The sequence below is a fragment of the Notothenia rossii genome (genome assembly GCF_949606895.1).
Source record: "Notothenia rossii genome assembly, chromosome: 5".
Classification (NCBI taxonomy): Eukaryota; Metazoa; Chordata; class Actinopteri; order Perciformes; family Nototheniidae; genus Notothenia; species Notothenia rossii.
Window position 1 is genome coordinate 24117411 of NC_136903.1, and position 27942 is coordinate 24145352.

At 41.6% G+C, this 27942-nt stretch overlaps 1 protein-coding gene across 1 annotated transcript; it reads left to right on the forward strand.

The window, feature by feature from the left end:
• The first annotated feature begins 1750 nt into the window (after nucleotides 1-1750).
• On the forward strand, nucleotides 1751-27930 carry amn1 (antagonist of mitotic exit network 1 homolog). Its single transcript, XM_079679979.1, has 3 exons — nucleotides 1751-1898; nucleotides 20514-24531; nucleotides 25004-27930. The coding sequence occupies exons 2-3, from the start codon at nucleotides 20556-20558 to the stop codon at nucleotides 25201-25203; spliced, it is 4176 nt and encodes a 1391-aa protein (XP_079536105.1). The 5' UTR covers nucleotides 1751-1898; nucleotides 20514-20555; the 3' UTR covers nucleotides 25204-27930.
• The last annotated feature ends 12 nt before the right edge of the window (nucleotides 27931-27942 follow it).

Here is a 27942-nt window from a genome sequence, read left to right on the forward strand (position 1 = left end):
AAAACATCAATAAGTTTCAGTTTGTTGTAGTGTATTGGTCTTTTTGCAGAGATTTTTCATTTATTCTTTATATATTCTATTGTGTATTGCTTGGGGGGGGGGGGGGGGGGGCACCACATCATAATCTCGCCTAGGGCAACAAAATGTCTAGGGCCGGCCCTGATTGCGTCCACTTCATCTGCAACGAAGAACGCCAACGCAATTTCCGCCATTGCAAACTGAGTCAAGCCGACTCTGAGCTGTCCGACTTCAGGCAAGCTTTTTGAGACCTCCCCCGGCCGGCTGCAATCGGCTATTCTCGTCTACTTTCGAGGCTAGCCGCAGCTCATTTCAAACAAGCCTAATCACTTCCATTAGGCCCGCCCAGCGCCGTATAGATTGAATATTAGAGGTTTCTCGATACTCAAATTTCCCCTCCTCGAATCCTCGACTCCTCGGTCCTGCGGTAGTGACCCGGAAATTAATTTCAGCGCGCCATTTTGAAGGACATCTCATTTCTCTAAATGCACACCGAGGACCGAGGATCGAGCGTCGAGCGTCGAGCGTCGAGGAGGCTCTCTGGAGGAGAGGATAAACCGAGGATACACTGATGGTTCCTCCACGGCTCCTCCGCGGATGCATTTCCGGGAACGGTGGAGGCGTGACTTACAGCCGGACTTATCTCAGCCAATGACAGCTCTGCATGCATTCCCTGGATATTATTTTAGAAACTGCTTTCATCGCGTCGCGATCATAGGTCGCGATATTTCCAGAGGGAACAGCTGTGAGGTCCGTGCAGAAAGCAGAGCAGTGTGTATAATATCACTCAGAATAACAGGCCTACTCTCTTTATTTGCTTTAGTTTAGTAGATAACTACAAAAAAAGAGTCGATATTTTTCTAAGACCATTTAGTGCTTCACATAATAAAATACACAACGGCTGTAGCCTGATTTAGGAGCTGTAGGTGTGTATGGTACAGTGTGTAGGTGTGTTTGTGGTACAGTGTTTAGGTGTGTGTGTTGTACAGTGCTTAGATGCGGTGGACAGACGGGTCTCAGTTGGTTTGGTGTCCTCTGCTTACTTTTAATCCTTATAAATACAACTTTTGGCGCGTAATTTAAATTCCCCATTTCAGCGACCAGAGAGAGGGGCGGATATATCCAGTCTCTGATTGTGTTACGTTACTATGAGAGTGCTCTCATACTTTAAATTGTATATAATATTTATATAAATATATTTGTGTGTGTGTGTCCGCATCTGTAGCCTGTTATTGTCTCATTATACCGCACTCTCAATGAATTCAAAGTAAATATATAAGTCGTCATGAACACATCTGTCCATCACAGAGTGCGGCTGTGCCTCCTGTCATCATTAATGGACGTCTCTTTAAAATGACCGCTCAGAGGAGAGGAGTTCTCATTTCTCTAACTGCCTGCTGCTTCCCCTCCTCTCTCCTCGGTTCCCCTCCTCAGTCCTTCACTCGCATCTCCTGTGGGCGGGACTAAGTCTCGAGGATAGGAGTCGAGGAGGGGAGTCGAGGAGGGGAAATTTAAGAATTGAAAAGCTTCTATTCTATTATACCTCACTGTCTCTCTTCCCCCCCCCCCCCCTCTCTCTCTCTCGGCACGCACAGAGGCGCGCGCCGAGAGAGAGAGAGAGAGACTCGCCCATGACTCAGGGAACGCCCTCCTCGTGCAGGTGACGTCACACATAGAAGGGTCTCTACGCTCTAAACTTCTTGATGTGAGTCTCTCCTTTTTAGACTCTGTCCGTCACTCCCCGAACACCCTTGCCCTCTGCGCATGGATGTACCGCAGATGTATGATGGAGGAATGAAGTCCAGAAAGAACGTGTTGCGATATTTTCTGCAGTTTACTATCGTTACAGCGGAAGTTGGACTTCGGCAGCGGAATATAAAGTAAGTTACCAAGTGTTGTGTGAGATTGTTTATACAGCAACCGCATGACGTCAAAAAAAAAGTTCCTGTGGTTTAACTTTATTTGATTAACTTCAGTTTTGCTCTTTCGATCCGAGCAACCGACGTAATATAGTAAAGTCTACTCATAATTTGTCATTCATTCAATCTACACATAGTCCTCCATACCGTGACGCAATTATGATGTTATGTTTTTACTTTTTTATTTCCAATGTGGGCTTTTACACTTAACAGCAATAACTATTTATTGCTTGGCTTTTATCCGCTATGTCACTTTATCTGTAACGTTGGCAACCTCCCCGCGGCGGGATTAATAAAGGAATTCTGATTCTGAATAACTGAGAATTTAAAATGACTAGTATGATAATAAACCATTCGTTCAGCGTTGACATTCATCTTTTGGTGAATGTGGCTCCATAGGAACACTTTGATGCATATTCAGTACGAGTGTGTGAGGTTGTGTTTGCGATTCCGATACCAGGACGTTTAGTTTACAGGAGTAGGAAATTACACTTGAGGTGTCCTGGGTTGTCTGTTCAAAAACATTGCAAGCTTTAATAAATCATTTAAACCAGTTATTTTGCCAGACTTATTACTGTACATCGTTCTTAATGTTTATCCAAATCCAGATGAGACCTGTGTGTACCCTCAGCCTACAAGTGAAGCACACGTTATTTACGCACAGCCGAAAGCATCGTGGAGAAGTCTTCAGCTGTGGTAAACTGTGATCCGCTCCGATTAAACGGTGAGAGTTGAGTCTGAGCAGTGATATGTGAGATTATCAACTAAATTATTCATATTCTGATCTAATGCACCATATTAAGTAGACCATGGGGGTTCATATCTGAGTATAGTGTACAGCTCACGCCTTCTGCCCAGGGCCGTATCCAGGATTTCCTAAATACCGAGGTCCAAACATGCTAGGGGGAATCGGGTGTATACCCCCCGAGATTTTGGGGATTTTCACGATCTAGTTAGGTGCTTTTTAAGTCCTGTTGGGGGTAGGGCTGTATTCGTTCGTTGGAGTACTATTCGAGTTTCAATTTAGTTATTCGGATATTCGTTTTGTTTGTTTTTTCGTTTTTTTCCCGTTTTCTTTTTCAAATTGAATTTATTGAAATCTCCAATATCAAACGTAAGAGCTTGTGCCTCTTCGGGGGGTGCTAACACTTAACCGTAAACGTTATCGTTTACTTTCTCCGTCTTTATATGTAGATATTAATTTTCTCTGTTAATCTCCGTCATGTTGTTTCCAAAGCAATAACAATTTCCTGTCAACAGTGCTACCTCTCCTTCAAAATAAAAGCATGACCATAAATAGGAAGCCAAGCCAAATTACACTTAAGACGTATACAACTGCAACGAAAGTAACAAACACAATGCGATATCCTTTTCAATTTCAAAGAACACAAATTGGGTTACATTAACAAATATATATATATATACTATAAAACAACTATACTGTAGAATAACAAAATGAATGCTGTGAATACACGTGTTGAAGCGGTTCGCTGTTGATTACTACGCGCCCCCCGCGCGGGCCGAATATTCGCTGCTGATTACTACCGAATATCCGGAGCTGTCACGGTGCGTGAAACAAGCAGGACCCAAATGCAGATATAAACTGAACTTGCTTTATTTCAAGGCTATGAGATATATGTACAATGACAAAAACAGAACACTCACCGCAGAACTAGTCAGGGAACAAGACGAACCGACCAAGACAGACAGACAACCCAGAACTTAAATACACACCAGACTCAATCACACAATAAGACACAGGTCAGGAGGGAGGAGAAAACACAGGGGCCCAGGTGAACATAATCAGACAATTAGACACACCAGGGAAACTAATGACAAGAGGAAAAACACAGGGGAAAGGACCAGACAATAACCCAAAGGAAAACATGACATGGAAAACAGCAAAAACACCCAAACCTACAAAACTATAAACGTGACATAACATGACAATCGTGACATAACCCCCCCCTCAAGGGACGGATTCCAGACGTCCCAAAAAAACAAAAATCCAGCAGGGTGGGTGGAGGGGGTCTGGAGGACGGGTCTCGGGCGGACGGCCCGGGGGCAAGGCAGAGTTAAAAAAAGGGGAATTCGGGTGGACGGCCCGGGGGCAAGGCAGAGTTCAAAAAGGGGAATTCGGGCGGACGGCCCAGGGGCAAGGCAGAGTTCAAAAAGGGGAATTCGGGCGGACGGCCCGGGGGCAAGGCAGAGTCCATGCAGGGAATCTCGGGCGGACGGCCCGGGGGCAAGGCAGAGTCCGAGGAGGGTTGAAGACCAGACAGCTCCGGAGGCCGGTCAGGAGCCGGTGTCGGCAAGATCCCCCATGGAAGAGGACACAGGACCGGCAGGACCCCCGGCAGGAGAGCAGTTGGCGGAATCCCCAACGCGACAGGACATGGAGTTGGCAGGACCCCCAGCGGAAGAGTAGTTGGCGGGACCTCCAACGTGGCAAGACATGGAGTTGGCAGGACCCCCGGCAGAAGAGCAGTCTGCGGGACCTCCAACGGCTCAGGACATGGGGTTGGCAGGACCCCCGGCAGAAGAGCAGTCTGCGGGACCTCCAACGGGACCAGACATGGAGTTGGCAGGACCCCCGGCAGAAGAGTAGTCTGCGGGACCTCCAACGGCACAGGACATGGGGTTGGCAGAACCCCCGGCAGAAGAGCAGTCTGCGGGACCTCCAACGGCTCAGGACATGGGGTTGGCAGGACCCCCGGCAGAAGAGCATTCTGCGGCACCTCCAACAGCTCAGGACATGGGGTTGGCAGGACCCCCGGCAGAAGAGTAGTCTGCGGGACCTCCAACGACACAGGACATGGGGTTGGCAGGACCCTCGGCAGAAGAGCAGTCTGCGGGACCTCCAACAGCTCAAGACATGGAGTTGGCAGGACCCCCGGCAGAAGAGTAGTCTGCGGGACCTCCAACGGCTCAGGACATGGGGTTGGCAGGACCCCCGGCAGAAGAGCAGTCTGCGGGACCTCCAACAGCTCAGGACATGGGGTTGGCAGGACCCCCGGCAGAAGAGTAGTCTGCGGGACCTCCAACGTGACAAGACATGGAGTTGGCGTCGGGCGGACAGCCATCAGGACATGGGGAGCTGGCGTCGGACAGACAGCCATCAGGACACGGGGAGCTGGCGTCGGACGGACAGCCAACCGGAGACGAGGTGCTGGAGTCGGCCGGTACGCCGACAGGACTCGGGGAGCTGGCGTCGGACGGACAGCCAACCGGAGACGAGGTGCTGGAGTCGGCCGGTACGCCGACAGGACTCGGGGAGCTGGCGTCGGACAGACAGCCAACCGGAGACGAGGTGCTGGAGTCGGCCGGTACGCCGACAGGACTCGAGGAGCTGGCGTCGGCCGATGAGTCAGCAGGTGACGAGGGGCCGGAGTCGGGAACATGGTTACTGGAGCCGGCACTGAAGCCGGGAACATGGCTGTAAGGTCCGGTTCTGGAGCCGGAAACATGGCTGTAAGGTCCGGTTCTGGAGCCGGAACCCTGGCTGCTGGGCGCGGAGCAGAAGCCTGGACCCTGGCTGTGTAAGCCAGGTAATGGAGTATGGAAGGAAAGCTGCATGGGCCGGCACTGGAGCACGGAGCAACGGCTGCTGGGTCTGGCGCTGGAGCCGGAACCATGGCTGTTGGGCGCGGAACCCTGGCCTTGCGTCTCTTAGGAGTTTTTTGGAGGCTTCGTGGACCCCCAAACTCCAGACCAGACCCCAAGAAAGGGTCAGAAAATGAGGACTGGCTCTCAGGGCTACGTGAAAAAATCCTAAGCCACTCGGGCAACAAGCTCCAGAGCCAGGGCTTGCGAGCAACCTCCTGACGTGCCTCCTTCAACACAGCCTCTCTACCCCGTCTAGATGAGGCGCCTTTCCACGTATAAAAAATATACTCCAGAGAATATCCAAGACGTTCCGCCTGTAGCTTCAAAAGATCTGCTGGGTCCATTTTAAGGTCGGTTCGTACTGTCACGGTGCGTGAAACAAACAAGACCCAAATGCAGATATAAACTGAACTTCCTTTATTTCAAGGCTATGAGATATATGTACAATGACAAAAACAGAACACTCACCGCAGAACTAGTCAGGGAACAAGACGAACCGACCAAGACAGACAGACAACCCAGAACTTAAATACACACCAGACTCAATCACACAATAAGACACAGGTGAGGAGGGAGGAGAAAACACAGGGGCCCAGGTGAACATAATCAGACAATTAGACACACCAGGGAAACTAATGACAAGAGGAAAAACACAGGGGAAAGGACCAGACAATAACCCAAAGGAAAACATGACATGGAAAACAGCAAAAACACCCAAACCTACAAAACTATAAACGTGACATAACATGAGAATCGTGACAGGAGCCCAAAAATGGTATTCGGGACAGCCCTAGTGGGGGGTCACACATTGGATAATATATTGATTTCAAACCATGTCAGTGGGCTGCAGCATAAATTATTTTCGAAAGTGTAATGCATCAGTTGAGGCTAAAATGATCACAAAACATTGTCAACATTTTTCCATGTCTTTCTCCTTTCCATAACCGGCACCCTCTCTTCCATCTTCTTTAGTCTCTCTGTCTTCTTCCTGTTCATTACTCTCTCTCTGTCCTCTACTCTTTCTCTTTGTTCAATCTCTCCCTCGTTCTTCACTTTTTGCTCCTCCGCGTTGTCGCTCCTGCCAGTGATTTAAAAGCAATTCAGCAATTTTGTGTGACTGTACCTGCAGTTCCTCCCTTATTTCCATCATATTCTCTCTCTGTCTTTCTTTGCCTTTCCTTTCTCTTCCTTACCAAAGCTGAGCTTCGACTGACGTAGTCTTTTCATTATATCTGAGCCAGTGTAAAAAGAAAACAATACAATGTTATATCTCCAATGTTTTACTCAAATTGAAATGAAAGAAAAGCATTACAATGTTTATTAAAAGGTAATCCTTCTGACATTGGATGAATGTAATTAACTTTAACTCTCTAGCTAGCTAGTTTATTCACGCAATTTAAACCAAAGTATAGCCTATAGCTGCAATATAAGTTAGTGTGCATGTTGTCGGACGTCCACTGACTAACGTAGAGCGTTCACACAGAATCTGCTGGTCATAAGATGTCCTGATGAACAGAAACACGCGGTGGTTTGTTGATGCATGTCCTCTTCTTCTGTTTGCTTTAATCGAGGCTACGTAGTTATGCAGCGCCCCCATTGTCAGTAAATGGAAGTACTACAAAGAACCCCGTTTAATGCAGTTATTTCACAAGTTTAGTTGTATACACAGCTTGAAAAAATTACAGAGGTCCGGACCTCGGTGACCTCTATGGTGCATACGGCCCTGCTTGTGCCCCTTGCTATCCATAGAATCAGCTGAGGGATTTGGTGGAGATGAACCAACTAACAAATAATAATACAATGGTGAGGAAACCTTTCAGTTATACTGAAATTAAGACTCTTGATACGAATTGTGAGGGTGTTGTATGTGAGGACTGTGCTTATAGATGTGTCATTTACGTGTGTGTAGAGACTGCAGGCATGCTGGTAGAGTTTACTGTGCACTGTTTGACCCTCTGAGGTGCCTGTTGTTTATGTTTGAATGTGATTTAAGAAAGGATCTGAAATGATCAAAAGAGGACAGGCACCTTGCTGTAGCCACATTTTGCACACCGGACTGGAGTTTAGTGTGTGGAGCTGTGTGATCCCAGGGGTGTGTGTGTTACTCAGATTTCTTTTCTTAAACGTCCCATATTATACTCTTTTTCAACAATATATTATAGGTCTCAGATATACAAAACATATCATGAAATGCAAATGAGCTGCCACTCCCCCATGCCCCTCTGCAGAGTGTTTGGTAAAAAAACAAAACAATGGTGCACTAGGAAGAGATTTCGTTGATAAGGTGGGCGGGTGTTACCTTGGTTGGTTATTGGCTAATAGTTGCACAACCCAAAAAAAACACATTTGTGATATCACAAAGTGGCCAAAATCTGATCTGCTCATTTCCGGACAGGACAAAAAGAGAGAGAATATATTTTCTTGAAACTTCCCGACTCTCTTAACACAGACGGGACACATATATTTATGTTTAAAACACATGAAAAAGTGGATTTTGCATAATAGGTGACCTTTAAGTAAAATAAGTACCAACATGTAGGAATACTCCTGCAATCAAAATGTTACTTGAATAAATGTAGGAGATTTAAAAGTACACATTTGACCTCTGACTTGTAGTGGAGTAGAAGTACCTCAAAATTGTACTTGAGTACACTTGAGTAAATGTACTTAGTTACTTTACACCATTGCACAGACATACTGTATAATTTACTTTAAAAAACATACCTGTAAAAAAAGTGCAGTTTTACTTCATTATGGGTGATACACGTCTCAATTGTTTCCCTACAATGTAGTTTTTGGACTGTCCTTGAGAGCAGTATGCATTGTTTATTTGCAGTTTCTTTGTCAATAAACTATTTCTTTGTGCAAAAAACAACTTAAGTATATGTGTAGGTTTTCCTGCCGGTTACAACGCATATTTGTTGATTTATATAATGTAGCCTTATTGTGGAAAACCTGCTTCATGACAAGTGCGTTTATTTGTTTAAGAAAGTATTGTTAAAATACATTTCTGTTTGCTTTTATGTTGACAGCATAGACTGTATATATAATTGGACGTAGTGTCCGTGACGTCACCCATAGGATTCTGCAGAGTTGCCGAGAAGCCCTTAGTAGGCGGAGTCGGCCACTAACGGCTTGAAAGCGACGTCAGAGTCTAATCCCGCCTGCTCCAAATAAGGGCAAAGAGGCGGAGCCGAGGCGGGACCTGCTGCCTCCGAACTGGAAGTAAACAGAGCTAGCTCAGGCTAAGAAGCTAAGCTAACATGAAATACATGCATACCAAGTTACTGCTAACAGTGTAGTTCCCCTATATAAACGTTACATTCATAATCAAATGAGACAATCTGCAAGAGAATTAGCTATATTTTGTTATTCTTAATGCTTGTCATTCACACGTTAAGAAAACACGGACTCCACCGCCCGGACCTAACGGAGCCGCAGTGGGCTAGCTCCGGGACGCCGGCTGGAGCTAGCCCTCTGTGGCTCCGTTAGCTCCGGCGGCCACCACTGGGATAATTGGGTCCCCTATTAACATTTGCTCCCGTTTAGCATTATGGGCGTCATAGCCATAGACTATAAAAGTCTTACCCAAGGCTGAATCATAAATTAAAATGTATAAAGGGTTACGTCCTTAGCTGGCTAATAAGTAACAAGCTAAGCTACCAAGCACACAAACACCTGCGAACGGGACATGTATAATATTATCATTTTAGACTTCTTGGAAGTTCTGTTAGTACATTCAAGCGCACAGCACAACATTTTAATTGTCTGGTATTTGTAACAATATTCCCTAAAAGGCAAAATCACCACGAACACGGCTAAAGCTAAAGGGTAAAGTACAGTAACTACAACTAACTAACGTTGTAGCCTCTATGGTTGTAGCCTAGCAGAGTGGACAAGTTGTTGTTCGCTGACAGTGAGGCATGTACATGTCCATCAAAGTGACCACGCCCTAATTTATGCAAAAGCTTTAAGGCTTAATATTAATTAAACAGATGAGTTGAGAAAAAATGCACCCCCCCAATCCATATTCATGAAGGGGGGATCTAACTATACAGAGAATGTGGTTTTTTGAACCAGGATGTAAACATGTTTATTTCTGCTGTAAAGTTGGGCATTTTAACATGGGGGTCTATGGAAATTGCTCCCTTCTGCAGACTGCTCCTACTGGCCACTAGATGAACTGCAGTTGGAGGCACTTCCGTATTAGCGTCCCGGCTCTTCCCCAGAGTTTGCTGCTTGGTTGACAGCCACAATTGAACTGCATGGTTCATAACTACTAACTGTGTTTATTGTTTCTTTAGACAGAGGACATAAAACAGAGCATCCTGCATCTTGGGGAGGGGTGACTCTTGCCAACTGTAAAGAATAAACAAGATAGAAATTAAACTAATTGCAACCAAATAACTGCTTCCATATTCTGTGAAACAAGTTTGTTTCTCATTTTTACAGTAACTCATATGTCACAGGTATCATGTCTTGTTTTTTTTTTTTTAGGTTTGTTTGCTTTTGGATAGTCAGATAGACCTGAAATATGGTGTATATGGCACTTTGTTAAGAGTGTCTTATGTAGCTTATCTTTTTGCACTTGATTGAACAGTCTCGAGTCTTATAGAATAGGGTATGGGTATGAGTTTTACATTACTTGGTTGGCAGTTATGCTTTGAAGCTAGGCCTGTCACGATCATTAATTTTGTTGGATGATAAATATTCCCGGAAATTATTGCGATAAACGATAATATTGTCGGCACCGTTGTAAGACCATTTTAGACCACTGACATAATGATAATAATAATTCAAGTACATCCTGCCAAACATAACTTTTTATTGAACATTCAACATTGCAAATTAAATGTGAAATAATATTCAAATATATAAATTATATATAATAACAAATTTGTATAGAAAACAAATTAAATCACACAGAACCAAAACAATACATTAAATAGACTCAGGCTGGAAAACAGAGCTCTCTCTCTCTCTCTCTCTCTCTCTCTCTCTCTCTCTATCTATCTATCTATCTATCTATCTGTCTATCTATTTATCTATCTATCTATCTATCTATCTATATATATTAATGCCGTCAAAATTATCGCGTTTACAGCGGTAATTAATCTTTTGAATTAATTTCGTTAAAATATTTTTAAGCCCCATACATCCCATACCATTGGCAACGCCAGGGTATGGCTAGGGTAGGCTTCAGCCATACCAAGAAATGGCTTAGCCCCACCATGAAAAATGATGTTAAAGTAAGCAAAATAAAGTCCGCCAACTCGCGCCGAGTAAATTGCACAGCCAGCAATTAGTAAGATTGATTTCAGTAGTCACTTGTCTGGAAATACCGAAGACTAGAAACGGTTTTGAAAACCTTTTGTCACGTAGTGATCGTCGCACGAGAAACAAATCCGTTTTCCTGACCTTATTTTTTTTGAGAAAGTTACCGATGCACCAAGGAGGAAGTGGAACACACATTAGACAACCATTTCATTGCAGACTGTTATGTTTACGTGGGGAAATGACAGAGCATACATTATTTGAGATCGACTATATTTTGAAGTCAGACTTAATTTTATGGACATTTCGGCCAGGGGTGTAGAGCTATTGGTTTAAGCACCGGATTGGCAAAACAGGAGAGTTTGTAAACCAGTCTGCTTTGATCTATGAATTAATGTCCGTGACTCGCAGAGTACCTGCTTCCCCCGCAGCTTTTTTATAGGGGAACAAACACTCAGAACACACACACAGAGCCAGTGGCGGACTGCCACGAGAAACTAACTCGTGCGCACGAGATACTAACCCGTTATCCTGACTTTTCTTTTTCTCTCTCTGTTTTTTTTTTTTTTTTTTCATGTCCCTTTAGGGGCTCCGTATCTTCTCAATAGAACATCTTTGATAATGTCTTCTGTCCAATCAGAATCAAGATAACGGCGTGGTGTTGTTGCAGGAAGTCCTGACGGAGAATACTTTTGCTGTAGTACATCTCTATATACATCGATACAACATTACGTGTTGATAGAAATCAACACGTAATGAAATAAGACCCCACGGTTTGATGATTGATAGGTGTGTGGGCTGTCTTTCATTTTGACACACAGAACAATTTTATAATAAACATACATACATACATACTGTATATGTTAAATGGATATATCCGACTTCTTTCATTTATATTTCCATTCCCACAACAATATACATAAAGAAATGGCATATTTTGGACATAGTTCGAATGGTGATTAATCATGATTAATTAATTTTTAAGCTGTGATTAATCTGATTAAAAATGTTAATCGTTTGACAGCCCTAATATCTATATATATATATATATATATAAATAAATATGTATATATAAATAAATATGAGCACACATTGTCTCCTTAAAACAACAGTCAAGTGTACAGTCCACTCTCCATACAAAGACCCAGACGCCTCAACAGGCCATATCCAAATCTGTAATTCAAAGATTAAATGCATCTTTGATTGTAAACTGTCGGGAAGGTGGGGGCTCTCCATCTCCAGCTGCCATGTTTGCTCCCGGCTGGGAAAACGGAATGGGGTGGTCATAGCCGTGGGAACATGTTTCAAATGGGGGGTGCTGTGGGGATGACACCAGGGCCGGTTTTGACCAATTTGCTGCCCTAGGCAAGATTTTAGCTGGCAATGAAAAACCTCTACAAAAGACCAATAGCCTACACCACAAAAAGAGAAACGTATTGACATGGTGGACAGCTTATATAAAAAGGCTTCAAATGTATTTAGTATTGCATGAACATGTTTTAATTGGGGGATGGACTTCACATCCTTTAGGGGGGTCCGGGGGTCCCCCCCCCTGAGAATATTTTTTTTAACATTTTAAAGTAAAATGCTTCAATCTGGTGCACTTTGAGCGCCCAATTACTAGAGACTGATCTGGGGGTACAACTCTAAACACCCATATGAAAAAGATCGGTTTGCATTTTATTAATCAAATAAGTATGTGAACATAACCAATAACCTACCATAGCCAATAACAAATACATGTAAGAACTGTATAAACTCGTTTTATTTTTGTGATTCATTTATATCTTAGTTAACATTTATTTATTTATGCATATTTGTAAACCTCTCCAGTTTTAAACAATATTTTTGGTTTACTGTAGTATACATTGGTTTTGCAACCAATTCCATTTAACTTCAAATTCCCCTCGAGTAAGTCACACGTTGTCTCCTGCTTGTCTCTATATTATTCATTTGGCTGCTACACTGTTGCACGCAGAGTGTCCTGACCTGGCTGTGTGTGAGCCCCGCCCCTCACAGTGCACCGGGCCGGTAGAGTGGCCGATCACATCTTCATCTAAACAAACGCACATGTAAACGACAATTTATCGAAGTCAGAAAAGTTATCGAGTTCATTTTTATTTATCGTACGATAAGTCAATTAATTGCTTATCGCGACAGGCCTATTTGAAGCATAGTAAAAATAAACCAAAGACGCATCATGCTAAGTGCTAAGATATGTTTCAAATTACTGGAGAAGGTACGCAGCAACAGAAGAAGAAACCCACAAATAGTTTGTAGCAGAATAGAGGAAGACAAGGAACCCTGTGTTCCACTAAAGCAACACAGTATGAAATGTGTATTTTGAGTGTGTTTGTTTGGAGTGTATTTTTTGTGGCTATAAAATTTGTATAGAGTTTTATTTAAACATGTATTTTAAGCCATGCTAGTGAGTTATTAATTTAGCTTCCTTGAAAGAGGCCAACCTATTACCATGATCAATAGCTGTTTACATTGGCATGTGTGTTATCTGCTGAACAAGTTCATCGAACCTGGGATTATTTAAGGTCCGAGGGGACAGAGGATGCAATATATGATCGTATAAGGTCATAAAAAGCAGGGTTCGTACAAGTGCTTGAAAATGTAAATGCTTTACTTTTACAATAAATTGCTATCTGACTGAATAGATAGCTTTTTATATTAAAAGAAACTAATTGCTTCTACATAAAACAGCTCCGCTGCGGCCTTCCCGCGCTATGCGCGCGACCTGCAAGTGTTTGTGTTACGTGTGACCTGGGCATTCTGATGAGAGTGATAGATGACAGTGTGCCAGGAGGTTGCAGTTTCAACGAGCGTTGGCTATCAGAAGACAAATACAAGCCATGGCTAAGACGACGGTCAAGCCCACGAGTAGCCTCCTGCAAAGTTTGCAAAAATAACGATGCGAGAGTCTGCGCTGATGAGCCACATGAAAGGTACGCCGTAGTAGAGCATTTTAGATTAGGCTAACGTTGCATGTTACGTTTGTTTAAGCTAACGTAAGCGAGCTGAATAGCGAACTCGATTGAGGGATAATAATAATTGAAGGGGACAATCATTTCAGAGGAGCGTACCTATGTTATGTGCGTTACAGTCCGCCATCGTGTGGTGTTCAGAGGATGAAGCACTCACGGCATTTCGTGTTATAGTCACGAAATATAATCTATTGATTCAACACTCTATTGTATTTCTACTGGTAGTATGTTTCGTGCGTAAACCAAATGTGACTTGCTCTATGGAAATCAGTCACATTGACCGAAGACACATTTTAGTTTGTATTACTGGTCTGGGGGAAGCTCGCGAGTGTGTTTCTGTATTTTTGCGTTTGTGTACCGGGGAAACACTTACAAGAAACACTGGCTGTTGTTATGCTTGCTGTGATGTTACATTAGTCCGTTCTCTGCAAGTAATTATGCCTTTACAAGCTTCAAAGTTGTATTTATCATCTGAATTTGCCGAAAAAAGTTTAATATTCTGAAAGCCAATACTTTGTTTATTTAAAAACAGATGAAAACAAACTGTCTTTTATATAAAATTGAAGTATTATACAAGTAAAACTACATTTTGCTTTAATTCCATGTAATTGCAGAATGAACACAGTCTTCCTTTGAAGATGTATAAGTCAGGTGTCTTGAGTAGTCAAAATTACATACAAATCATTGTACACATTTGTAAATATTATTTTCCACTTGTTACCATTGTGAGTCTATTTTGTATGCAGCTCTGCGTGATTTTGTGGCTACAATTCAGGCTAATACACTACCAGAGGTGGAATAAGTACTCAGATATTGTACTTGAGTAAAAGTATAAGTACTCAGATCTTGTACTTGAGTAAAAGTAGAAGTACTCAGATCTTGTACTTTAGTAAAAATAGAAGTACCAGAGTGTAGGAATGCTCTGTTACAGTAAAAGTCCTGCATTCAAAATGTTCCTCAAGTAAAAGTAGAAAAGTATTCTCATCAAAATATAGTTAAAGTAGCGACAGTAAAAGTAATCATTGTGCAGATTGGTCCATTTCAGAATAATATATATGATATGTTTTATAATGATTGATCATGAAAGTGTTCTCAAAGCTGGTGAAGGTGCAGCTAGTTTGAATGACTTTGTATACCGCAGGGTAGCTTGTGGATTTACTCCAGGTGGAACTAATGTCTGATTTAACACTTGATTATATTTCACATCATTCATCCACATCTGTAAAGTAACTAAAGGGATTAAATAAATACATGTAGTGGAGCAAAAGTACACCATTTACCTCTGACTTATGTTTACTGCCAACCTAAAAGTACCTCAAAAATAGTAATCAATAATGTATTGAAAAGTTATTTGGCTGATTGTTGTATATTGGCTCAGACAGGTTATATGGGATGCCCAGTCTACGTACAGATGGTTTACTAATTTTTAAATATTAAACTTAGTTTTCTTTTCTTTAATTTTTCATCCTCGTGTAGAAAGCTATCAACAAACACACATTTGGTTGTTTATAGCATAAAGAACATCTGATTTAATGTGAGGTAGGGAAATAATCATTTGAGTATGTGTATATAAATATGTAATTTACAACAACTGTAAGATGCTTGAAAAGCTGGAAAATCCACCTTGAAAATGCTTGAAAAGTGCTTGAATTTGACTTTGGAAAAGGTGTAAGAACCCTGAAAAAGGTTTTGCCATGTATGCTGTTTGAAGTATATATAACCTGTGATATTTTCTTGGTCTAGAGACATTGGTTTGGTGCAAGTAATATGTCTCTTATACTGCTGTACAGCAAGATAATATTTACATTCAACCATCTCTGTGTCTGTGTTTTTAATGTGTCCTCTTTGTCTTATACTTTAATGTTTTGAGTGTTACATCGGATCCACAACATGTGTTTGTTTGGAGTGTAAACAGGACAGACTCTGATTTTGCATCGAAGTATGACACAGCTGCGAAGAGATAAACAGAAAATCTGACACAATCATTACATCTGCTCCAGGATGAATATACGGAATTAGCTCATTCAAACATACAAAAGTGCGAGCGATACAGGTGCCCAGGCATGTGACAATGTATGTGAAAATGTTTACCCTGTAGGGAGATAAACCATATCATCCCATGACGTTCTTTAGCACAATCCTTCAAGGCCTCAGAATTCTTAAAGAATAGCTGCAAAAATACTTCAAGGACATTTCTAGTGTAAGATTATGTGTTTCACAATTTTCCACTGCTGTTTTATGTATGTGTTGGAGAAAATGCAAGTTGTCTCCTCTTATGGGTTTTAATGCACTGTGTGTGACTTAGTTTGCACTGTGTATACAACACACTCTCACTCCCTAAACGTCCAAGAGCGACGCTTGGTCAGGGTCCCGTGGCGTGCAGTTGGGACGCGCCGAGGCTTTTTCAGCTTCATAAATGGACGCAAAGAGCTTTCAACTGATAGCAATGTATTCCCATCGGCAGCGGTATTTGAAGCTCAGGGAAGCACCGCACCCGTTTATGTCGGCAGCTCTTAAAGGCAATGTGAGCGTCCATTCACATTGGATAACGGAGAATTGTACACCCGGAAGTAAGTATTCTCCTTACTGTCGATTGATTTGACAGTGATATCTCCACTACTCATCAACTCAAAAACACCAGATTACCTTTGTTAATTAAACAATTAATTTGTTATGAACGTATCTTAAATACGTTTATTTTCTACATATCTTTGCCATTTATTGTCACATTTGAAATCGAAAATCGGGCTCGATATATGGTTAAATTAAAATCAGTTGGCGAGTCGGTAATTTTGCCAGCGGTTACTCTCATAAGCGAGGCAGAAAATAATAGTTTTAACATGCCAAAATGCTGCTGTGTCGTTTATTGCACCTCAAACATTAAAACAAATCCAGAGTTACGTGTTTCTGTACTTCCTCTAAGAAGAAAGGACAGTAAAAGAAGATCTCTGGCTTCAGGCTTGATCGCCATTCAAATGAAAGCGTTGGTTTCCCCAAAAGTGGGCGGGGCTGCAAAGTGACGTAGATTTTACTCATCTATTATTCAAAACCATTCTATTTATTCTAACGTAAATTACATGCCAGTGTTTTATCTTTTTATTACTTATATTTGTATACTTTATTTGCTACGAGTTATATCTGAAGCAAATTATGTTTCTGAAGATGTGTAGTCAATTCCACCCTTCAATGTAGCATAAATGTGAACTCTCATTACAGGAACAATACCGGAAACAGACGTAGGAAAGAGCCTCAGCTCGCTGATTGGGTGTTTTAGCGGCAATACACGTTTTTAAAGATATTACTGGTTTTCTTTGAAAATAAGAATGTAAATACTGAGTTGAGAGAATAGTCAGGGGATTTGGGTGATGGGAGACACATCTATTGAATCACAATTTCAATAGCTTACCATTAAATGACGGATATACCTTTCTGTCTGTGATATTTTACAAATCAGATATTAATGTGTAGAAGTAAAACATGAGAAATAGTATAGCAATATCCTGTAAAATTATGTAAAAATATGAATAAAACTACACATGTTCAGATGTTATACATACATAAGTGTCCTACACTAATAATACAAAGTTATTAGTATGCTGTGTGTACCCTGTGTGCACCGCCTAGCACGTTATTGAATTATTTTTGTTGAATAATGTTATTTGATGAAAAACTTATTAAGAGTACATACTTTCATAGGGGGAAAGTAGAAGGTCAATGATAGAAATATAGAATATAAAAAATCAAGAAGATACTGTAAGTGTTCTCTACAATAAAACAGTTTAGTGCACAATGTACAAAGATATTAATATGAGGATGTGCAAAACAGACAAACTAATTAACCTTTATTAACACATTAAAGAATACTTTAGGTTAAGGTCTTCTTTCAAATAAGAAAAAAGCTTTGGGGGTATCTATCTACAGATAAATATTAAGCCTGACAAAGTACTTAACGTCTAATATATTGCTTTCCTGTGTTGAAGCACTAATTTAAACTGATATTATACACATTAATTATACTCTTATGTATGTAGATAGAATAAGAAATGTGCATAATTTGACAGTTTAATGGTGGAGGTACACACTGAAGTATTATTTGAAGTATTAAAGTAACATGTTATAGCAGAAAGTTCAATAAGGCGTATTTCTGGTATATTCCTTTTTAAATGTCCCATTTTTAGTATAGCCTGTGACCTCTGTCTCTGTGTTAATCATCAATGGTTTTTGCAATTAACAGGGGAACTCCAAGGGAGATTTTCCTCAAAGATAATACAATTAAATTCTTGTTAGTTAATGATGCATATCCTGCAGACCCATAAAGAGGCCTTGAGAATTGTGTCACACAGTAAACGAGACAATAGTCCTTCTTATCTTATTAATAAATGTATTCATTCCAAGTAAGCTGACTTTGGAGGTGAAAGGAAGTTCAGAGATGGCTTTAAGCTACAAGAACAATTAACTTTTGTTGGTGAGATGTGTGTGCGTTAAAAATGTTTAGGAAAGATGTGTGTGCGTTAAAGATATGCAAGGATGGGTGTGTGTGAAAGCTGCTGGAATGCAAGACAACAACACCAGATGGGTTTGTGTTGCTTCAAACTTAAGGGTCGGCTCTGGCTCGCGCTGATTGGCTACGACAGGCCATCGTTTGTCTCTTCCAATAGATGACCCCTCTGGGAGGCTCATCCAAACAACTCCTCCTGTTGTTTTTGTATGTATGCCTGTTCTGTCTTTGGTTCGTTCTCTCTTCCTCCTGCTGCCAAGACAAGGTAGTAAGTTCTCCCAGCGGGAGGAACCAGAGCCGGGGTAATCCGGATTACTTCGTGATGATGTATTGTTGTATCTGTTGCCATTAAATCAACATATTTGTTATAACCTTACCCTGATTGCTTTGAATTCTTCCTCTGTTAATTTGACCCATTCACAAAAGGACACGCGAGTAGAGAGGGGGGGCCTCAGAGCGACCCGCCAGAGTATGCGGTGTCTCCTACAACACACACATTGATAGATGTGTTGTAATGCACTGTTGAGGAACCTGTGACCCACGTTTTTCATTCATTGCATAACTACACCGTAGTTGTGTATATGATATGTCAATAAACCTTTGAAAATCTTGAAATCTTGAAAGGGATGTGCAAAATAGCAATTATATACAGTTTTTAATTAACTATTAGTAGAGAATAACGATTCATGAATATACTTTATAGAGATCTGCAGATAAATGTTTAGTCTTCTCAAGCACCAACTATCAAATATCTCTCCTGATTGTTGGCACTTGACAATCACCTTTCCCTGAATTTTACTCAGGTGTAACTAAAGTCTGATTTAAGGGTTGTTTATATTTCACATCATTAATCAGAATCTGCAAAGTATCTAAAATAAATGTATTGGAGTAAAAATACCAGGTTAACCTCTGAATTGTAGTGGAGTAGAATTACAAATTAACAATGAGCTGTCATGCGGGTATATATTAATGCTGCCCATTATGGATACAAGCGATTTTTATCCATTTAGTAATTACGTGTTTTAAATTTGTACACACCAATTTGTTTCCTATCGCCTAAACCTCCAGGGCTGTACACAGTTTAATACTGTCAACTTCTAATTTGGGGGAAAACGTCTTTTAAAACTACAATTCCCAGTAGAGACGTGCCATAGAGAACATGTTGCGAAACACAATAGCCAGCATGTGTATTTTTGGGGGGGCGTTCGAGTCCAGTTTTGAATAGTCTGCCGTGGTTTCGTTCCATTTCAAAGAACATTCAATCCCAGAGCTTGAAGATTAATCACGGGGTTTGTCGCAAAGCGGACAGGCGTCGTCACAACAATAGCTGGGGATTGTGGGTAGTGTAGTCTCTTTGGCGCTCCACATTTCAGAGAAAACAAGTTGTTTCTCAGAATTGAAGGGGAAAAACACAAAAGCATTTAAACCTATCAATGTCGTTTAATTAACAAAGGTAATCTGGTGTTTTTGAGCTGATGAGAAGTGGAGATATCACTGCCAAATACATCGACAGTAAGGAGAATACTTACTTCCGGGTGTACAATTCTCCGTTATCTAATGGGAATGGACGCTCACATTGCCTTTAAGAGCTGCCGACATAAACGGGTGCGGTGCTTCCATGAGCGTCAAATACCGCCGCCGATGGGAATACATTGCAATCTGTTGAAAGCTCTTTGCGTCCGTTTATGAGGCTGAAGGAGCCTCGGCGCTTCCCAACTGCACGCCACTGGACCCTGACCAGGCATCGCTCCTGGATGTTTAGGGAGTGAGAGTGTGTTGGTGTATGACCTTTCAGCTGCCTCTCCTGAGATAGGAGAAGGCAGGGCATAATTCATGTTGTTGATACAGATGAGAGGACACATACTTTTTGTCTCCTCACTTCTTCGAGGGGCAAAGAGCAACAGTGGCGCAAAGGAAGTACGTGACTTTCCAGAGATGTCCCGACACCTTCCCGACACCGGCTGATGCCAACCCGATTTACGACTTTGTTGTTACCTCCTCACTTTAGACTATATAAGCTTGATGTTATCTTCTGCTCCTTTAAGCAGCATACCTCATGTGTGTGAGTTGAACCATATCCTTTGTATGTGACTTAACTCTGCTCCTTCTTGTAAGAATAAATTAGTACCTGACTATTGATTCTCAACCCGGTGTCGAGTGATATTTTCCTAACGGTATGTTAATAGTTTTTTGTTCTTCTTTCAGGAAAACCAGCTTTCACTCTGGTACTTCAACAGATGATAAAAAATGCAGTCTTTTTTTTGGATTAATGGCCAGTACCAGCCGGTGGGACAACTTTCTCAGGCATCACAGGCTGCTGCTCAGGTGAGCCACGAGACGATGATGAATCCGCAAGCTAGGATTGCAAATAACCAGTACATGACGGCGAACACAGGAGTCCAACAACCACCGAGAGCTAATTACAACCATCATGATGGAGTTTACTCAAACAGACAACCATCAAATCGGCAGACCATATCACTTCCTCGTCAGGCAGTTTCGGATCAGCTGTCAGGCTGGGGGAACAAGAACTATGTGCTTAGGTTGTTGAGAAACAACGAGCAACGCTCCAATAATACTGAAAGAGGAAATCCTGGTTTGCCTGCCTCTAATGGATTTCAGCAAGATTTTCATAAGAACTATTCTCAGAATTCATTGATCCAAAGTCAACCCAACATGATGAAAGCAAAAACAACATACTCTCAGGAAGACATGTCTTATCTTCAGAACCAATCAGCTAGAGTTCTTGGGAATCAACCAGAAAGGACACAGGATGGTAATGTTGTAGCTGATCTCCAAAATTCTAGAGATCAGAATAACTTAATCTATAAAGGAACGTCGACATATCCTGTTCCAAGATACGACACAACAGCTACCCCGGCTCCAAACGTAGAGGTGATTGACGCGGCTGCCGTACACAGAAGACCTGCTCCTTATAACCCTAATCACAGGCCAAATGCCACTCAGCATGGTTTCTCCCCTCCAATTCCCCCTCCAAGTTATGATGCAGCCACGTCTAAGTCTTTCAGAAACGACAGCACGACAACAAACTCACGCTCAAGTTTACAGAATGTGCATGTTTCCAACCGAAGTCCGAAAACTCAACAATACTCGACACATTACAATGGGGAAGAGGCTACCTCTACCATTAACCCAAATTCATATAGCAGGCAGCATGAGACAAGCTTTCAACATTCTGCTGTTACACCTCAGGAAATAAAAAAAAATAAAAAAATCGCCGAACTTCTGGTATTCCTACACAGTGAAGAGGATACACGTTTCTCTATTGAAGGAAAGCTGTCTGTCAGCCAGGACAGAATGGCAGAGTCTAATAATTATATGCAGCCTGTGACATCTAATGATTCTTATAACTCAAATGCCTCCATGTATTTGCCAATCAATTCTGGACTTTCTTTGCCTACAAACAACCACATTCCCATGTCACCACAGCACAGCCAAGATGTCCAACTTCAGCAAAGCACTGCACAAAAGTTTTTTTATGCAAAACAAAATAAAGGTGGAAATGGAAGTATAGCAGCCTATGCCCGTCCCCCCCCGAAAAATGTTGTGTCTTTAAGGGATGCGCTTCATCTGAAGCAGTTGCCTGAAGGCATTTCTTCACAGAAAATGAAGACTCAATCATCAGCAGCAATTAGTCGTGAATGGGTTGAGAAAGTCTCGTCAGTCAAGGCAAATGCCAGCTCCATTCACTCTTCTCCTGGACGCACAAGAGCTGTTGCTGTTGTGCAGCCATTGTCGCAGGAAAGCTACCAGGATGCCAGCAAGCAGACCAGTTCTACCACGGTCAGTCAATTGTCTGTTGACAAATCTGCAATCACGCATTCAGCAGCAAACAAGGCTGATACCTTTGAATCATATTTAGTTTCAGCTGAGACTCATGACTTGTCTAAAAAACAGTTGTTTGCTAATGACACAGTATCTCAATCGCCTTTAAACATGCAAGTAGACCATCCATTGGCACTAAACGTGGAACAATCTGTAACCCCCAAAGTGCCTGTAAGCCAAAGCAGTGAAAAGGACCAAAGTGAGAGGCAAACAGATCCAAAAGAGGTACTTGACCTCTCCTCCATCCCAACAATACCATGGACACTAAACGCATTAACTGAGTTTATACAAAAAGAAGAAAAAGCACATACAGAGTCATATGGGTTTGCGAAATTAGACTCTGACTACAAAAGGCAAACTGACATATTTAAAGATATGGTATCTATGCGAAATCCAGACTGGTTCAAGGATTTAATAAAGGAAGCTCATGAATATGTCAAAGATGCAACGCCAGACTCTGTCAGACTGTTACAAGTAGACGGACGCTTTAGTGAGCAACTCAAACACTGCCATGTCCTCAAATATAATGAAGTTTATTCAGCCCCACCCTACACATCATCATGGTTGAATGTCAATGAGCAGCTCGATGAGATTGACAAAGAGTTTGACTTACCAAGGTCTTTGAAGCATCGTCTTGAGAGTGAAAGCCAGTTAGATCAGGTCCAGATAGACAACAGTATTCCTGGCATTATTGAATTGAGTGAGGAAAAGCAAGACTCAACTGTGGATGCCGATTCAACAAGTACTGCTTCTCCTTATGGAACAGAAATTGACGATTCCAGTGACTCTCATTGCTCTTTTCAAATCCAAGTTTTATCTCAAGCAGAGGCCAAAGTCATCTATGAGCAATTACAAAGCAAGCTGCCAACAATTATGGACACACACAATCAACCAAAGAGAGTCACAAAAAGCCCTGTGGAGGGTGAGCTGCCTACGGATACAGTTTCCACATTGAGTAACACATTACTGGAGAGCAAGTCATTCTCTCCAGTAGACCAGGTTTGCTGCGTTGTGAGGTTTATGGAAAAAATTTGGGGGTCAAACCCTGCTTCTTTGAGTAAATGCGAGTGTGTGAAAAATTATGAAGATATACCAGACCAAACCCTTGATATGGAAGAGATTGCAGTACATAAGGAAGATCAATTGTTTGCATTCGGGTCTGACAGCAAATTCCACACTGTCCCTGAAGGAAAGAAGCCCGCTGAGGGCGACAAGAATGTCGGCAATCGGGTTGAGACACTTAATTTGCTTGAGATTTGCAATGAACTTGAAATCACCATTGACTTACCTGAAGATAATGAGAAAGCTCACTCATGTTCTGACAATGATCCAAATAATGTTTCCCAGCTAAGGATAAATAGTAGCGAGTCTAGCGTTATACTTATAAGTGAAAACACAGATCATCTGTCGGGCAGTGATAATGAAGTTCCCAAACTGATGCCAGACCTGGAAAAGGATTTGGAACTAGCAAGAAATAAAAAAAAAGAAACCGAACAAAGTAAGACTGAAAGTTATCATTGGAAAACTGAGGACGGACAAACTCAAGCTGCGACCAGTTCTCCAAAGACAACTTGTAGTGGTAAACATGACGCTGTTTTTAGGAGAGAAGAGACTAAGCACAATGTTTGTTATCCACTCTTCCAGAAATCTAAGAAACGCAAACCCCTTTTTGAATCTCAGCGTGTCCTTGAGGGCGCTTCGAATGAGAAGGTTTTCATCTGTGCAACTGATAACGAACCATCAGCCTCTAACGCTCAAACTGTACAACTGGTACTGTTTGGCTCATCAGCACAAAACAAGTGTGTTTTGATGGGCAGCAGAAAGAGCCACGTGTCATCTGTCGAAGCTGTTTCTGCGATAGTGCAAAACCCTCCGATTGTTCTCACCATTAAACTCAGTCCTATGAAGAGAGAGTCTGAGAAAGCCTTGGCAAGGAAACATTCAGACAAGCGAAGGCTTTGTGAAAAATCAAGGATATCTTTCCCACCAACCAAAATGAAGCACAGACACAAACTCAAAACGCAGAAGTGTACTCTAGCCACTTCGTCTGTACCAAGTCTGAAGAAAGCTGAAAAGGTTGACCCCGCCAACACAGAGGAGCTGCCAATTTCCTCTGAAACGAGGATCTTGAGTGGAACAACTAGGCCATGCCTGAGTCTGAAGAAGAGGAGGTCCCAACGTGTAGGGGAGAAGACCAAGAGACGCACCGCCACACTCTCCCAGCCTTCAGATCAAGAGAAAAGTGAGGAGGAAAATGAGAGCAGTGCTGGGATGCCTCACCTGAAGAACGATGTCCTGAAGTTCGGTGTCTTACCCAAAACCTTCGACTTCAAAGACGGCTCTAATGGCAGAAAGGAAAACGATGATCCTCTTCCAGGTAAATATTTGTATTGAGCAATTTAAGCACCATACTAAAAAGAAAACTCAATAAATCTTATCGATGAACATTTTTATTTAACTATGTAATCATATGAGGGATTTTAGGAATCGTCATACACACCCGGGAAGTTAAAAAAATATGGCAAAAGGTCTTTATTAGTATTTAGCAAAAAATTGCCTTGTGTGTTAGGACAGAATTGCAATGTACTAGTCAGAGTTCTGATGGGCATGTTCAAAAGAGAGGCGCTAAATTCAGATTCAATGAAGAAAATATCATTGTTAATTAAAACAATTCGATATTTAAAAAAGCCACTTTGTGGACATTGGTGCGCAGAATAAAAAAAAACTGCATATATTTACATGCATTAATATGTTTGACAGCCAAACTCAGGAATCTTGAACTTTTACAGTGTATCAGTGGTAATGAATTCTGTTGTGATTTTGTTTTTTTAAAATACTTTTTTCCCCAGGCAATTCTGACCTCGTTGAAGAAAAGGACAATAGCCCAAGTAAAACTATTAAGAGGGCAAGAGGTATTACAAATAAAGCTTGGTATCAAAATCCAGAAGAGAAGAATATGTTAATACCTCCCACCCCCAAGACCGACAACGTCTTCCATGCTTTTCAGAAGAAATACAAGGACAAGATGCAGCCACCCGTGGATAAATAACTTGACAGGAAGTAGACAAGCTTTTTAGGTCGAAGATTGTCTTCTGTCTGCAAAATTCCTCAAGAAAAAGATGTCTTGCAAAGACTTACAGAAATTATGTATTTTGTGTTTTTGTACTGCAAAGGCAATATTGAGGAAATTGAAGTTGCCAGTTTTGTATAAATGTGTTCCAACTAATGTGTCCATTATGTAACTGCTGTATATGTGTCACATCTGTTCTCATCAGTTTACATATAATATTGTCATTTGTTTACATTGCTCGGAAAGTCTTCAACTCTTAAGTCTGATAAACATATTTTATGCAAAACGTAACTTTTTGACATTCGGTTTTATTTAATTTACATCTTTATATTTTCATACTTTTCTACTTAAAGCAATATTTTTCAATTTTTTTTATATGAAACAAGAACTGCGAAGTAGTGTGTTTGCATAATTATTTTACAATTTGTTTGTGTTTTACTGTTTTACCAGAAATAAACAAACTCGCTGGGAATAAGTTGTTTTCTGTCTTTCTAAAAAACACACGTGTTTGAAGTTTATCAAGGATGCAAATCTCCCAAAATACTTCCCTGCATCTTTCAGCTGTTAAGAGTGTTTCTACTATAGTTTTCAGTTTTTGCCAAACATCTGATTTACTGTCCATATTAATTGTGTAACCCTCCATTCGTACATTCACCATTTGTTAGGAAAATATGGCTCTACACCAGGTTGAGAATCAATAGTCAGGTACTAATTTATTCTTGCAAGAAGGAGCAGAGAAAGTCAACAAATATGTCTCGTCTGTGTCATACACACCCACAGTATCAATAAATGTAGGCCCATAAGAGGAGACAACTTGCATTTTCTCCAACATATCCCTCCTGTTTATACTTCGTATAACATAGAATCGAAAAATACAAGTGATTATAAAGGTTAAAATTCATATACAAAAGTACCCAAACGGTTGAGGTAGGTAGATTGTATAGGCACATGTTTTAATAGTATCAAAACATTTTATTCCCGACGACAAAGAGGTCATGTGAACTGAGGCACATAAGTGACATATGCTAACATAGGGAAGTGTCTGGTTTAGGGTCCACAGCCAATAGAAATGGCATGTGTCTCTTCAAACATTAACCTTATGTGTACACACATTGTGCCTCATTAGTCTGGCAATGTGGTCAGGGGTCCTGTAGTTACCTACAGAACTGGGTAATAAAACATATCTTATCCGGCACTTCTGTAACCCTTGATACATTCCCCTGCTTCTTCAACCATAAGTAAGACAGAATTATTTGCTGCACTAGAAGAAGCCAGTTTTCCCTTGAGATTTTTGTATCAATTATTATTTTTTTTTTTTTATAGGAAGTCATGAAAAAGTAAGTTCATTTTATAAAACTCAGTTTAGTTTCAATCAGGAAGATGACCAGCTGATTATGAGGGCTGGACCGAAGATGGTTAAAAGACCAAGAGGCTAAAGCAGGATAATAGCCTCTTTCACACCAAGTACTTTGCCATACTTAGTTCCCAGCACTTAGCACCCCCATGGAACTAAGAGCAGATCGCGTTCACACCGGAATAAGTTCCCTGAGGGAAGATTATGAAAATGAACCTGCTGACGTCACTTCTTCTTCTGCTTTGTAGTTGTAAATCCAATGCCTTGCGGCCTGTAGCACCATCCTTGATGGAGCATATGTGTGGACTGGACCTGTATTTTACAGGAAAGGAGTGAGCAGAGGGTCGAGTTGTCGATTCTTGTTCAGTTTTCTGTGACTATCTGCCTCACCCTCTCAGACTTTCAGTTGCGCGCGCTACTAAAGAGACGCGCTACCATGGAAACCAAACAATGGTGTAGCTGTATTAAAGTGAATGGGGTGACGTCACGCTTTGCCGAACTGCATTGTGGGAGCGTTGCTACGCTTTGCTCGCTTCAAAAGTTGAGCAATGTTCAACTTTTGAAGCTTCGGCGGAAGCGTCAGCCAATCAAATCATATGCCAGTACAAGCTCTAGCCAATCAAACCGCGTGCTTGTGTGTCCAGGGCGGGAGATTCATGTGATTGGTAATTGTTGGTCGAGTTTCAGACAAGCTCACCGGCAAGCTTAAACGCACGCCGCCGTGTGGACGCTGCATTACTGGCAGGCCGCAAACAACTTCACGGCGTATACTGCCACCCGAAGTCCCCGTCCGGAAGTCCCCGGGGTTGGGGACTGGCTTCAATAGAAGCTGCTGGGACTCCCAGCAGCTTCTACTGAAGCCTTCCGAGTAAATCGCCAGAACGTGGACACCTCCTCATCACTCCACCGCTCCCATGTTTTATTTTGTGTTGCCATAAGTTATTCGCTCTCTGTTGGTGCGCGGGGCTAATGCTAATAATGCTAATGCCAGCAAATACAATGGCAGCTTCTCAACACTTTTCAGAGGTTTAAAGGGCGTGGTTTGCAATTCGCCCTGCCAATCAGAAATGTGAACATTTTTCTCCCCAGGATAGTACCACCTCTCTAGCAGGCACTAAAAAGGGGGTAAAAGTTCTCATGAACTAAGTTCTCTTTTTGGTGTGAATGCAAAATCGGAACTAAACGGGAAAAAGTACTCCGGTGTGAACGCGCCTAATGAGAGCAGGAACTAAGATAAAACTAAGAGCTTCGACTGTGGCTTTCTGGCAGTTCTATAAGGTTCTCTACAGGAAGTCAAGAGTCACTGATGTGAGAGATAACCCACCCATCTATAGAGACTTCTAAAGGTTGATGTTGCTTTCTCA

What these genes read in the sequence shown, in the direction of transcription:
- amn1 (XM_079679979.1), top strand. Translation starts at nt 20,556, where the DNA reads ATGCAGTCTTTTTTTTGGATTAATGGCCAGTACCAGCCGGTGGGACAA. An exon ending in AAACGATGATCCTCTTCCAG is followed by an intron (nt 24,532 to 25,003) that starts GTAAATATTTGT and finishes TTTTTTCCCCAG; the next exon opens with GCAATTCTGACCTCGTTGAA.